Below are 14,974 nucleotides of genomic sequence, written 5' to 3'. Positions count from 1 at the left end.
TTCTCATCTTCTAAGGGACCAACATTTACTTTAGTCACTCTCTTCCGTTTTATATATCGGTAAAAGGTTTTACTATCCGTTTTTATATTTTGCACAAGTTTACTTTCGTAATCTATCTTTCCTTTCTTTATTGCTTTCTTAGTCATTCTTTGCTGTGGTTTAAAATTTTCCCAATCTTCTCGTTTCCCACTAACCTTGGCCACCTTCTACGCATTGGTTTTTAATTTGATGCTCTCTTTTATTTCCTTGGTTATCCACGGCTGGTTATCCCTTCTCTTACCGCCCTTTTTCACTTGAATATATTTTTGTTGAGCACTATGAAAGAGCTCCTTTAAACTCCTCCACTGTTCCTCAATTGTGCCATCGTTTAGTCTATGTTCCCAGTCTACTTTAGCTAACTCTGCCCTCATCCCACAGTAGTCCCGTTTGTTTAAGCATAGTATGCTCGTTTGAGACACTACTTCTTCACCCTCAATCTGTATTACAAATTCAACCATACTGTGATCACTCATTCTGTGAGGATCTTTTACTAGGAGATCGTTTATTATTCCTGTCTCATTACACAGGATCAGATCTAAGATAGCTTGCTCCCTTGTAGGTTCTGTAACATACTGTTCTAAGAAATAATCCCGTATGCATTTTATGAATTCCTCCTCCAGGATACCCCGTGCGATTTGATTTGACCAATTGATATGTAGTTTAAAATCCCCCATGATTACTGCCGTTCCTTTTTCACATGCCTTCATTATTCCCTTGATTATTGTCCGCCCCACTGTGAAGATATTATTTGGGGGCCTATAAACTACGCCCACCAGTGACTTTTTCCCCTTACCATCTCTAATCTCCACCCACAATGATTCAATATTTTGTTCATTCGAGCCAATATCATCTCTCACAACTGCCCTGATATCATCCTTTATTAACCTGAGACTGTGCCCCCTAGTTCTAGACACTCCTGCCAGGGGAAACAATCTCTTAGCATCTACCCTGTCAATGCCTTTCAGAATCCTGTATTGTTTCAATGAGATCAACTCTCATTCTTCTAAACTCCAGAGAGCATAGGCCCATACTACACAATCTCTCATCATAAGACAGTCCTCTCATCCCAGGAATCAATCTAGTGAACCTTCGTTGCACTGTCTCCAAGTCAAATATAGCCTTCCTTAGATAAGGAGACCAAAACTGTGCACAGTACTCCAGATGTGGTTTCACTAAGGCCCTGTACAATTGTTGCAAGACTTCCTTACACATACTCCAACCCTCTTGCAATGAAGGACAGCATACCATTTGCCTTCCTTATTGCTTGCTGTACCTGCATACAGGTTGGACTTCCCTTATCCGGCACTACCCCTCGTCCGGCATGATGCATGGGGCGCATGTGCAGAATGCGGCCGACCTCCACCCTGAATTTGGGGCCGTGCCGACACTCTGCCCGTGCCGACACTCGGCCCGCTGGGGCCGCACCGACACTTCGCGGCCCGCCAACACTTCGGGCCTGCCTGGTGCGCTGACCTCCTCCTTCCCCCGCCCCCCCCCCGATCTCTGACTGTTGACCTCCCTTCATCCGGCAAAATCCCTTATTCGGCACAGGCCAGGTCCCGAGGGTGCCTGATAAGGGAAGTTCAACCTGTACGGGCTTTCTGTGCTTCATGCACAAGGGCACCCAAATCTCTCTGAACACCAACATTTAAAAGTTTATCACCATTTAAAATATATTCTGCTTTTCTATTCCTACCAAAGTGAATAACTTCACATTTCCCTATATTATACTCCACCTGCCAATTTATTGTCCACTCATTTAATCTATCTATGTCCCTTTGCAGACGCTTTGTATTCTCCTCACAGCTTACTGTCCCACCTAGTTTTATATCGTCAGCAAACTTGGATGCATGACACTCGGTCCCTTCATCTAGGTCATTAATATAGATTGTAAATAGCTGAGACCCCAGCACTGATCCTTGCGGCACCCCATTAGTTATAGCCTGCCAACCTGAAAAAGACCCGTTTTTCCCTACTCTCTGTTTTCTGTCCGTTAGTCAATCCTCTATCCATGCTAATACATTACCTCCAATCCCATGAACCCTTATTTTGTGTAATAACCTTTTATGGAGGATAGAGGATTGGCTAACTAACAGAGAACAGAGAGTTGAGATAAATGGCTCATTCTCTGGTTGGCAACCAGTAACTAGTGGGGTGCCGCAGGGATCAATGCTGGAACCCCAACTATTTACAATCTATATTAACAACTTGGAAGAAGGGACTGAGTGTAACGTAGCCAAGTTTGCTGACGATACAAAGATGGGAGGAAAAGCAATGTGTGAGGAGGACACAAAATCTGCAAAAGGACATAGGCTAAGTGAGTGGGCAAAAATTTGGCAGATGGAGTATAATGTTTGAAAATGTGAGGTCAAGCACTTTGGCAGAAAAAAATCTAAGAGCAAGTTATTATTTCAATGGAGAAAGATTGCAAAGTGCCGCAGTACAACGGGACTTGGGGGTAGTTGTACATGAAACACAAAAGGATAGTATGCAGATACAGCAAGTGATCAGGAAGGCCAATGGTATCTTGGCTTTTATTGCAAAGGGGATGGAGTATAAAATCAGGGAAGTCTTATTACAGCTATATAGGTTTTGGTGAGGTCACACCTGGAATACTGCGTGCAGTTTTGGTTTCCATATTTACGAAAGGATATACTTGCTTCAGTTCAGAGAAGGTTCACTAGGTCGATTCTGGGGATGAGGGGGTTAACTTATGAGGAAACGTTGAGTAGGTTGGGCCTCTACTCATTGGAGTTCAGAATAATGAGAGGTGATTTTATCGAAACTTATAAGATTAAGAGGGGGCTTGACGAGGTGGATGCAGAGAGGATGTTTCCACTGATGGGGGAGACTAGAACGAGAGGGCATGATCTTAGAATAAGGGGCCACCCATTTAAAACAGAGATGAGGAGAAATTTCTTCTGAGGGTTGTAAATCTGTGGAATTTGCTGCCTCAGAGAGCTGTGGAAGCTGGAACAGTTAATAAATTTAAGACAGAAATAGACAGTTTCTTAAACGATAAGGGATTATGGGGAGCGGGTGGGGAAGTGGTTTTGGTTTCCATATTTACGAAAGGATATACTTCAGTTCAGAGAAGGTTCACTAGGTTGATTCCGGGGATGAGTCCATGATCAGATCAGCCATGATCTTATTGAATGGCGGAGCAGGCTCGAGGGGCCGTATGGCTTACTCCTGTTCCTATTTTTTATGTTCTTATGTGGCACCTTAACAAATGCCTTTTGGAAATCCAAATATACTACATCCACCAGTTCCCCTTTATCTACCCTGCTCGTTACATCCTCAAAAAACTCTAATAAATTTGTCAAACAAAAATTCCCTTTCATAAAACCATGTTGACTCTGCCTAATCATGTTATGATTTTCTATGGGCTAGACTTTCCACTTCACATCGCCCATCTATTGCCTAAAACGGACCTCTATCGCCCATTTTGAGGAAAAAATGGAAACTAGGCCAGAAATATCACCGGAAAAATAGGCCCCCAAGTTTCGGCTCACTTCGCCGAACTGATTGCCCACACAAGGCCCATCCCAACTTTCGGCACAAGGCCGGGCTGATGTCAGGCCGAAAATATCACTAAGAAATAGTTGCTTTTCCCGGGCCTTACAGAAGGGAATGAGCACTACGGATGCCATTTTGAAGATCGGAGGAAGGAGGGAGACAGGCAAAAAGACATGTTAGATGGTTGTGAGTGATTTATGGATTCTGCATAGATAGATCTCAGATTTTTAAATATTCTTCATAGTATTACTGTGGATTTGGCATTTTTTATGGAATACATAGAGTAGTTTAATAGATTCACGTTCTTAAGTTCATTTATAGCAATTCAAAATAATTATTGATAGTGATGGGGCCTATGCTTTCTGCGCCATTACTCGTAACTGCTCACCAGATGGTTTCGGAAAGGATCAATCGAAGAGGTGGCAGAGTAATGCAGAGACAGAGACACAGGAGGCGAGCGTACAGCCAACAAAGGTACAAAAAAACGCAATCTTACCTCAACTTGTCAGAAAACATGTGTCTAAGGAGGCTACGCTTCCAGAAGGAGGTCATCGATGAGATCTGCCAGCTCATCAAGGGGGATCTTCAACCTTCCAGCACCATCAGAACCGCACTGTCTGTTGAGGTTAAGGTTGCTGCTGGCCTAGCCTTCTACCTTCGGGATCTTTTCAGGATTCAGCTGGTGACATCTGTCATATATCTCAGCACGCCACACGCTGCTGCATTCGACAAGTGACTGAAGCCCTTTACGCTCGCAGGATGGACTTCATAAGCTTCCCTATGACCAGGGAGGCACAGACCGAGAGGGCTTTGGGTTTCTACAGAATAGCACACTTCCCCAAGGTGCAGAGAGCAATAGACTGCACGCCCATTGCCCTGAAAGCCCCCTTAAAGAACGTGGAGGTGTTTCGTAACAAAGGAGTTCCACTCCCTAAATGTGCAGCTTGTTGTTGACCACAAGCAAATAATCATGACAGTAAATGCTACATTTCCTAGAAGTATCCATGATGTGCACATTCTACATGAGTGTGCTACCCCTGGCCTGTTTGTCAATCAGCCAAAAGGTCACATTTGGATGCTGGGGGATAAAGGATATGGCCTTGCCAGTTGGCTGATGACCCCTCTGTGTAATCCTGTCACTGAAGCAGAGAAGCGTTACAATGAAAGCTACATAGCGACACGCAACATCGTCGAAAAGACAATTGGAGTCCTAAAGCAGTGCTTCAGATGCCTGGACCATTCTGGTGGCAGCCTACAGTACCACCCTGACCAGGTCACTGAGTTTATTGTGGTGTGTTGCATGATGCATAACCTAGCTATAAGGAGAGGACAAGTAATGCCAGAATGGGGCTGCAGGTCCACCTCCAGAAAGAGGGGAGATGGAAGAGCCAGCCGACGAGGAGGAAGAGGCAGAAGAAGAGGCTGGTCAGGACCTACGGGAGGGCAATCAGCCTGGCGATCTCGCCCCAGTACCCAGTGGCAGTTACGCGGCCGCTAAGCTGTTGCGTCAGCAGCTCATTTATGAACAGTTTGCATGAACTTACATTGTGGATAGTCACATTTACATTTATAGTTGAGCAAAAATTGCATTTGCGTAGAGTTACGTTTCTGCCTTGCCTGCAGTGGCCTGGCATGTACATTAATGCTTAACTAAAGTAAACTTTTGCAACAATAATACAATGCTCAACTAATGCAGAATAATTATTAAAATGTTATGGTTAACTTTAATAAGAGAGATGGCACAACAATTGTTAAACTCAATAAAAAAATTTATTTAACAGAACGAATTTCAGAATTTTTTTTATCAGCAGCCTTCCCCAACCCACCTCTTTCCCCCCCCCCCCCCCCCATCCCCACCCCAAACAATCATGAACAAACTTGTACAAACATTAACAATTAATTTTAAAAACAAACCCCCCTCCCTACCTGCAGCCAGGTTTTCCTCCATTTCCTTTCCCACCCCGTGTTTTTGCACCACCCGCCCGTTTTGGTCTCCGCAGACCGACACGAATGTGGTGTGCAGTGTGCGACAGCAAAGCTTCCTGCCTTGGTGGAGGTGACGGAGTGGAAGCCGAAGCCTGAGACTCCTTTTCCGAGTCAGGAGGAACTGTGTCCTCCGTCCTCACTTGAGTGTTAGGGGTCGCAATTTGAGCCGACACGACACCTTGGGGTGCAACGCTGTGTCCAGCCAGCAACGCATGCCGAAGGGCATTGGTTGCAGCGGTGTGCTCCCGAATCTCCTCCAAGGTCTCCCGTGCTAATTCCATTTGCACCAAAGACCAGTTGGAGAATCCATCGAACCCCTGGATAAGGTCGCGACTTGTCGCGACCGTCTCTCTGCACAGGGAGATCAAGCACTCCATCTGCCTTTCTGAGGTAGGCGATTGCTCACCTCGGTCAGCGTGTGTAAAATGTCGCGCCTTGGCATCACCAGCTGCACACCGCTTGGTCCCGGTGCCTCATCACTCTATGGAGATGACCCTCCCCCCCCCCCCACCACCACATCCATGGTGTCTCATCGTGCTGGAGCTCCAGCACCTCCTCATCCTCCCAATCGTGCTCAACCTCCTGTTCCTGTTCCTCGACGCCGTGCATCTCTGGCTCCAGTTCATCTTCCTCTTCCTCCTCTTCTTCTACATCGGAACGGCTTGGTGACGTTCCTGGCGCCGACTTCAGCAGTACCAGTGTATCAGGTTTATCTCAAAAACACAGATGATGACATTTTTACTTATCTCATTAAAACATAAAGATGAACATTACGAAGAGACATTAAACATCAACTGTCCCAGAAAGCTGTAACTGCTGCAATCCCTGCTTCATATGCCATATATACTGACATTATGCCTTAGTACATCATAACTGTGATGCATCCTTAGTACATCATAAGTACATTATAAGCACATTACAAATATCGCATTTTGCATTTTAATTACAGGATATACTTAAGTTTTTAGTACTGTTTAGAATACAGTGCAACAGATTACACATTACTCACTAGACGCATGGCTGGGTTCAGCCAGACCACGGGTGGTGACCGCGTGGCTTTTGAGGCCAACCAGCGTGAGTGCATGCTCCTCGATGTAGGCCAGGGGCTGCATCTGTGCAATGCCGCCGCCCCCCCGTTTGCTTTTGTTCCGCTTTATTGATAGACATCATCTTCTGAAAATGACAAAAGAGCATGGCATGGTATAAGCTACTGGACTCGGGTAGTATCTTGACGTATCAACAGTTTACATAGTTTAAAATGTTACATGCTGCTGGTTCACGTAGCACATTTACAAATGACAAACAATTTAGGTCAAGGGTTGTTATTTAATACAATCGAATGTCCAGGTTGAATTAAATGCAGGTCATTCATTGCTCTAAAAACAATTTTTTTTTAATTATTATTTGTAATTTACTGTTAACATGGTTTAACTAGAAAATTAAAGAATTACTTGCAATGCAGGAGATTCATTGCTCTAATAAAAATTTGCATGCATCATTAAAATATAAAATATAACCAGCAAAACATAAAATGCAACTTGCTCTTGCTGCAGCCACCAAACTATTCCAGTGTTTATGGCACTGGTCCGATCCCCTACATTCGTTCGACACCGAGGACACCACTGCAGCAATCTCAGCCCAGATTTTACGATACATGGGGTGGCGGCTTGCCGTTTCCACCCCATGTTATCTTCCCAGCGCGATTCCACTGCATTCACTAGGGCCTCATTGGCCTCATCACTTAGCCCTTTTCCTCTCAGCATCGGTCATTTCCGACATATTCATCAATTAAACACTAAACTTTAAACTTGCAACTATAAACTTTAAACTTGAACTATTTATAACACCAACAACGAAAAATAAAAATTAAACAATCAACAAGAAAATCAAATAAAAATAGCAATAAACTCTCCTACACTGTAAACTCTCTTCTCTCAAAAATGCTGCACTGCTGTCTCTCCACTACACACACACACTCTCTCTCTCTCTCTCTGTCTGTCTCTCTCTTTCTTCGGCCCCTCCCTTTGTCTTTTGCGCATGTGTGGATGACCCCTGACCTCCCTAAACGCGGGAAAAACAGTCTGCCGAAAACAAAATCCTACACATGCGCAGAATAGGGTTGCTAGGGAAGCTTTTTTTAAATTTCTGTTTTCGGTGGGCGATCGTGAGATCGCCGAAAAATCACATCGCCCATTCCACATTGCCGGGCTAAGGCGAGTGGAAAATCGCCCCAAAAAATGGGCCTTGTACCAGCGATCAGCAAGGCTGAGGCGTCCCACATCGCTGGAACAAGGCCCATTCTTTGGGGCCTTGGCCACCTAGTGGAAAGTGTAGCCCCTAAGTGCCCTGATACCACTTCCTTAACAATGGATTCCAGCATTTTCCTGATGACTGATGTCAGGCTAACTGGCCTGTAGTTCCCTGTTTTCTCCCTCCCTCCTTTCTTGAATAGCAATGCTACATTTGCTACCTTGCAATCTGCTGGGATCATTCTAGAATCATGGGACTTTTGAAAGCTCAAAACCAATGCATCCACTATCTCTGCAGCCACCTCTTTTAGAAGCCGAGGATGTCGGTTCCCAGAGATTTGTCGGCTTTTGGTCCCATTAGTTTCTCTCGTCCTTTTTCTCTACTTATATTAATTACATTAAGTTCCTCACCCCCATTCGATCCTTGGTTCCCCACCATTTTAGATAAGCTTTTTGCTACTGAGCAGATACAAAATATTTTATGTTTCTGCCATTTCCTTATTCCCCATAATTTCTCCTGCCTCAACCTCCAAGGGATCAATGTTTACTTTTGCTATTCTCTTCCTTTTTACATTCTTGTAGAAGCTCTTACAATCTGTTTTTATATTTCTTGCTAGTTTTCTCTCATAGTCTATTTTTTCCCTTTTTATCAATTTTGTGTTCATCCTTTGCTGGTTTCTGAAACTCTCCCAATTCTCAGGCTTACTACTATTCTTTACAACATCATAAACTTCTCCTTTCAATCTAATGCTATCCTTAACATTTTTGGTTAGCTACAGAGAGATCACTTTTCCTGTGTAGATTTTGTTTCTCAATGGAATGTATTTTTGTTGAGAATTATGAAATATTTCTTGAAATGCTAGCCACTGCTTATCGACTGCCATACCTTGTAATTTATTTTTCCAATCTACCTTGGCCAACTCGCCCTTCATACCGATGTAATTGGCTTTATTTAAGTTTAAGATTCTAGTTTCAGACTTGGGCAAGTCACTCTCAAACGTAACATGAAATTCTATCATATTATGATCACTCTGCTCCAGAGGATCCTTTACTGTGAGATTGCTAATTAACACTGTCTCATTACCCAATACAAGATCTAAATTGGCTTGTTCCCTGGTTGGTTTCATGACTTATTGTTCCAGGAAACTGTCCTGAATGCGTTCCATGAACTCGCCCTCCAGACTACCTTTGCCAATTTGATTTGTCAAGTCTACATGAAGATTAAAGTCCCCCGTGATTATTGCATTACCTTTGTTACAAACTCCTACTATTTCTTGATTAATATTCTGTCCAACGGTATAGCTACTGTTAGGGGCCTATATACTACTCCCACCAGTACTTTCTGTCCTTGTTATTCCTTATCTCCACTCATGTTGATTCTACTTCCTAATTCTGTTGTATATGTCCTCATTCTAGTGTGTGCCCTCAGTTCATTTTCTTTCGGCTGCAGCAGTATATCTCTCTTCTCTTCCACATAGGAAAAAGTTTATGTTGCTATTCAGCAATTTTCTGTTGTTACCGCACAGTTCAAATTCCTTGTCTTATTGTCTTTCAGTTTGTAGAGAGGGACTGAAAAGTTACCATACAGCCAGAAATAAGGAGTGGTAACCCTGGCTCATGTTTTCCCTCCAGTTTTGAGCCCAGGGTGTCTTGAGACTAATTATTCATCGCTACTGCCATCCTGGCTCCTATCAACACAGATTGGCAATCAAACATAGAGGGCTAGAAATTGCATACCTTGACAGATCACAAGTTCCGGATTTTGCACATTCGGAACTTCCGGGGCCTTTCAAAAGGATTATGACAGCATACTCTGAGAGTCCGCCGTCACGGAGAGCGCAATTTCAGCCCCAGAAACTTACCAGCTATGTGGCTTAGCTTCCTTGTCAAAGATCGAGTGTCACTGTTGGGGAAAGCTCAGCATACAGGTTAAGGGATTTCAACTCTGTTGAAAAGGGATTCGGATAACAAGAATCTTTGCCTTTGAAACAGGGAAGTAGAAATGCTTGTCACTTGCCATTTGGAGATTTGAACTTGTAACTTCTGGATGGATAGCCCAATACTACAACCATTACACTAGCCTACCCACAAGGCCATTTTTGAAGGAGTGCACCGTAGCTCAGTAGTAGAAAAAGGTTGTGGATTCAACTCCACTCCAGAAAGTTGAGCACAAAAATTATACTTGGCTGACACTTCACTGCTGTACTGTCGGAGGTGCCATCTGTTGGATGAGATGTAAAAGATCCCATGGTGCTATTCCGAAGAAGAGCAGAGGTGATCTCATTGGTGTCCTGGCCAATATTTATCCCCCAAGTAACACCACTAAAAAAAAAAACAGATCATCTGGTCATTATCACACTGCTGTTTGTAGGACCATGCTGTGCACAAATTGGCTGCTGTGTTTCTTACATCATCAACAGTGACTACACTTCAAAAGTACTTCATTGGCGTTTTGGGATGTCCTAATGTCGTGACAGCATCATTGTCAGTGGGGGGCCAGGAAGAGAAGTTGTGTGAACAGATGTTTAGTGGATTCAGGTTCAAGCGAGTAGGAGATAGTTCTCGTGAATGAAATGTGCTTGGAGAATGCGGAGAGAAAAATAGGGAGAAATGAGACATGGGTGGTGGTTTAAGCTTAGGTTGGGAGCAGCTGGTGGAAGGTTTGGCTTAGTGGGAGGGGTAAATCAGTAAGGTGGCTGGCTGATGTTCTCTATCATTGGTTGTGTGGTTGATAGTGAGGAAGAAAGCTGTAGACTGCAGGAAGATATCAATTGACTGGTCAGCTGGGCAGAAAAGTGGCAAATAAATTCAATCTGGGGAAGCATTTAGGGAGGGTTAACAAGGCAAGGGAATATACAATAAATAGTAGGATACTGAGAAGTGTAGAGGGACAGGGGGTCCTTGGCATGCATGTCCACAGATCCCTGAAGGTAGCAGGACAGGTAGACAAACAAGGTGGTTAAGAAGGCATGCGGGATACTTCCCTTTATTAGCTGAGGCATAGAATATAAGAGCAGGGAGGTTATGATTGAACTGTATAAAACACTAGTTAGGCTACAGCTAGTGTACTGTGTACAATTCTGGTTGTCACGTTACAGGAAATATGTGATTGCACTAAAGAGGGCACAGAGGAAATTTACGAGTATGTTGCCAGGACTGGAGAATTTTAGCTGAGGAAAGATTGGATAGGCTGGGATTGTTTTCTTTGGAGCAGAGGAGGCTGAGAGGAGATTTAATTGAGGTGTATAAAATTATAATAAAATTATGGCAGAGTGGATAGGAAGAACCTATTTCCCATAGTAGAGGGATCAATAGCCAAGGGGCATAGATTTAAAATAATTAGTAGAAGGATTAGAGGTGAGAACGTTTTTCACCGAGAGAGTGGTGAGGGTCTGGAACGCACTGCCTGAAAGGATGGTAGAAGCAGAAACCTTCATTGCATTTAAAAAGTACTTGGATATGCACTTGAAGTGCCATATCCTACAGGGCTACAGACCAAGAGCTGGGAAGTGGGATGAAGTTGGATAGCTCTTTTCTGGCCGGCACAGGCAAGGTGGGCCTCCTGTGCTGCAAATTTCTATGATTCAATCATGAAGACAAATAAATCTTTCACACTTGTTAAAGGTCAGGGTAGAGCGGTTTAAGAGGGTGGTCAGTAGTAGATAAAAGTACCTGGGTTATCTTTGGATAATCCTAGTATAGTGAGTTTAAATTTCTATGTCCTCTTGTTATGATTTAACTTGTTGTGTTCCATGTTTACCATTTTTCGTATCATTTATTATCTTGTCTATCTCTAAGCCTCTTTTCCATAAAAAAATGCTCACGTTTTCTTTTGAAAGCACCCTCCCCACACACACATACACACACACACACACACTGCTGGAAACGGTAGCATAGTGATTATGTTACTGGACTAGTAATCCAGAGGCTTGGGCTAATGGTCCATTGACGTGATTTCAAATCCCACCACGGAAGCTGGGGAATTTAAATTCACTTAAATAAATCTGGAATCAAAAGCTAATATCAGTAATGGCGAACATGAAATTATCGGATTGTCGGGAAAACCCAGCTGGTTCACTAATATCGTTTAGGGAAGGAGATCTGCCGTCCTTACTTGGACTGGCCTATATGTGACTCCAGACCCACAGCGATGTGGTTGACTCTTAGCTGCCTTCTGAAATGTCCAAGCAATCCACTCAGTTGTATGCAACTGCTACGAAAAAGAATAATGAGAATAAAACCGGATCAAACACCCGGCATCGATCTCGGCACCGGCTTTGGACACGACGATGCCTGCGAAGTCCTCCTCACTAACATCTGGGGACGTGTGCCAAAGTTGGGAGAGCTATCACACAGGCTAGTCAAGCAACAGCCTGCCATACTCATACTCCATATCGTACCTTTCAGCCAATGTCCCAGACTCCTCCACCACCATCCCACCAGCAGGACAAATCCACTAGCGGTGGCGGCACAGTGGTATGCAGTCAGGAGGGAATAGCCTTGGGAGTCCTTAACATTGACTCTAGACCCCTTGAAGTCTCATGGCCATATTATAAAAAGGATATAGAGGCACTGGAGAGGGTGCAGAGATTTACAAGGATGATACCAGAAATGCAAGAATATATCTATCAGGAAAGGATGAACAGGCTGGGTCTCTCTTCTCTAGAGTTCTTTAAAATTATGCAAGGTTTTGATAGATTCGATACAGAGAGAGTGTTTCTACTTGTGGAAAAGAGCAAAACTAGACCTCATCAATAAATCCAATAGGGAATTCAGAAGAAACTTTTTTGCCCAGAGAGTGGTGAAAATGTGGAATTCGCTACAACAGGGTAGCAAATATTCGGTTGTAGCGAATAGTATAGATGCAGTGATGGGGAGGTTAGATATGCATATGAGGGAAAAGGGAATAGAGGGTAGTACTGATAGTTAGATGAGGAAAGACTGGAGGAGGCTCAAGTGGAGCATAAACGGCAGCATGGACTGGTTGGGCCGAACGGCTTGTTTCTGTACTATAGTATCTCCTATGTAATCCTATCCTATGTATATAACCGCATTTGCACTAAACACCCAATTTCTTTTCGTAGCCGTCAGCTAACTGATAATGTAAATGTTTTCTTCCATGGTATTGTTCCTTTCCCTATCAAAATTTGCATTATCAGCCCTCTCGTTAAATAAACCCAACCTCGTCCTCTTTGCCCTCACAAACCGGCCCTTTCCTTTCCGCAGTCTTTGAATGTGTTGTCGGCTCCCAAAAGTGTGCCCATCATTCCTGCAACTCCATATTTGAATCTTTCCAATCAGGTTTTTGCATTTGCCACAGCACTGAAATGGATCTACCCAAAGGCAAAAATTACATCTTCTGTGACTGTAGTGCACTGTGCCTCCTCGACCTGTCTGCAGCCTTTGATGTGATCCTCCTGCAACGCCTCTTTTGTCTAGCTCAACAGGACTGTTCTTGCTTCACTCCACTGTTTGTTATCCAGTTGTAGCAGAGAATCTTCAACAATGGCTTCTCTTCCCACACCTACACTGTTACCTCTGGAGTCTCTAAGGACTTATTCTTGCCCCCCCCCCCCCCCCCCACTTTTCCTCATCTTCATGCTGCCCTTTTGAGAAATAATCGAAATACATCGGGTCAGCTTCCACTAGCATGCTGACAACACCCAGCTTTACCTCTCTACCACTTCTCTTGATGCTTCCACTGATCTGTGTTGTCAGACTGACAGACATCCCGACCTGGATGAGCCTTAGTTCCCCGCAGTTAAACTTTGGGAAGGTCAAAGCCATTATCTTTGACCCTTGACCATGAACTCCATACCACCCAATTCTATCCACCCAGCTGCTGTCTCTGGTTGAACCGGATTGTTTGCAACTTCAGCATCTGATTTGACCCTGACCCTGAGCAGAGCTGCTGATCCCATATCTGTTCTAGCACAAACACAATCTACTTTCGTCTCTGCACCATCACCTGGTTCTTCCCCTGCCTCAACCCCATCTGCTGCTGAAACCCTTATCCATGCATTTGTCACCTCCAGACTTGACTACTCCGAAGCACTCCTGGCTGATCTCCCATCCATAAACTTCATGGCATGGTGGCAATGATCCATTTGTATGCAAAGGTTGAAGTTCTTTCAAAGGGGGAAGCCCATACATATGGTAGGTAATCTTGTATTCACCTGCGCAAACGTATATGAATAGATAGCTTTGTTCACAAAAAAATTCTGTTGTATTTATAGCAAAATTGTTGTAAACTTTGGAAAATATATGCACTGTTAACCCAAATGTGTTTTTTTTAAAATCAGGAACAATAAAACTATTGGATCTAAAGTCTGTACCTCAGACTATAAAGAACGCTAAACGTGAAACAGCTCTGCCTGACCACATAATCACTAAAAGAGATGAGGAGGAGGTTGAAGGAGAACATGAAGAGTTTGAAAATGGGGATGATCAAGATAACTACACTGAGAAATTGGCCACAGAAAACAGGCTACGGAAACGGAAAACTGCAAAAACATCAGAGAGAACTCTTATGATCCAAGAAGAAATTGAACAGAAACAAAAAGGAAGGCGTCAGAGGGACTTTGATAACACACAACTGGATGATGAGGATAGTGATGAGGAAAAGAAAAGGAAAGGGATTCGATCTCCAGAAGAAATTGCTGAACTGTGGAACCAAAATCAACAAAAACTGCTTGAGCTAGCCTTACAACAGTATCCGAAGGGGACTTCTGAACGCTGGGACAAAATAGCAAAATGCGTACCAGGAAAAACAAAGGTAATGTTTCTCTATTAATAGAAAACCTAGATATATCTAGGTAACAGGGTACTGTCGGGGGGGGGGGCAGTGCCGAGAGAGTGCCGCACTGTGAGGGGGATGGTATGGAGGGAGTGTCGTGGGGACAGTGCAGAGGGGGCGCTGTGCTGTGGATGGGGTGGTGCCGGGGGGGCGTCGCCCTGTCGCAGGAGCGATGGCGGGGGGGGGTGTCGCAGGAGCAGTGGCGGGGGGGGTGTCGCAGGAGCGATGGCGGGGGGGGGTGTGTCGCAGGAGCGATGGCGGGGCGTGTCGCAGGAGCGATGGCGGGGGGGTGTCGCAGGAGCGATGGCGGGGGGGGGTGTCGCAGGAGCGATGGCGGGGCGTGTCGCAGGAGCGATGGCGGGGGGGGTGTCGCAGGAGCGATGGC

General features: G+C 44.4%; 1 protein-coding gene across 2 annotated transcripts in view; it reads left to right on the top strand.

The window, feature by feature from the left end:
• Window positions 1-14,974, top strand: part of dnajc1 (DnaJ (Hsp40) homolog, subfamily C, member 1) — a 345,901-nt gene that overhangs the window by 321,051 nt on the left and 9,876 nt on the right. For both annotated transcript variants that reach the window (XM_070881402.1, XM_070881401.1), the window contains one exon: window positions 14,096-14,568. In XM_070881402.1, the coding sequence (XP_070737503.1) occupies window positions 14,096-14,568 (473 nt within the window). The remainder of the gene's footprint in view (window positions 1-14,095; window positions 14,569-14,974) is intronic.

Source organism: Pristiophorus japonicus, chromosome 5 (genome assembly GCF_044704955.1).
Source record: "Pristiophorus japonicus isolate sPriJap1 chromosome 5, sPriJap1.hap1, whole genome shotgun sequence".
NCBI lineage: Eukaryota > Metazoa > Chordata > Chondrichthyes > Pristiophoridae > Pristiophorus > Pristiophorus japonicus.
This window is presented reverse-complemented; position numbering and strand designations above follow the sequence as displayed.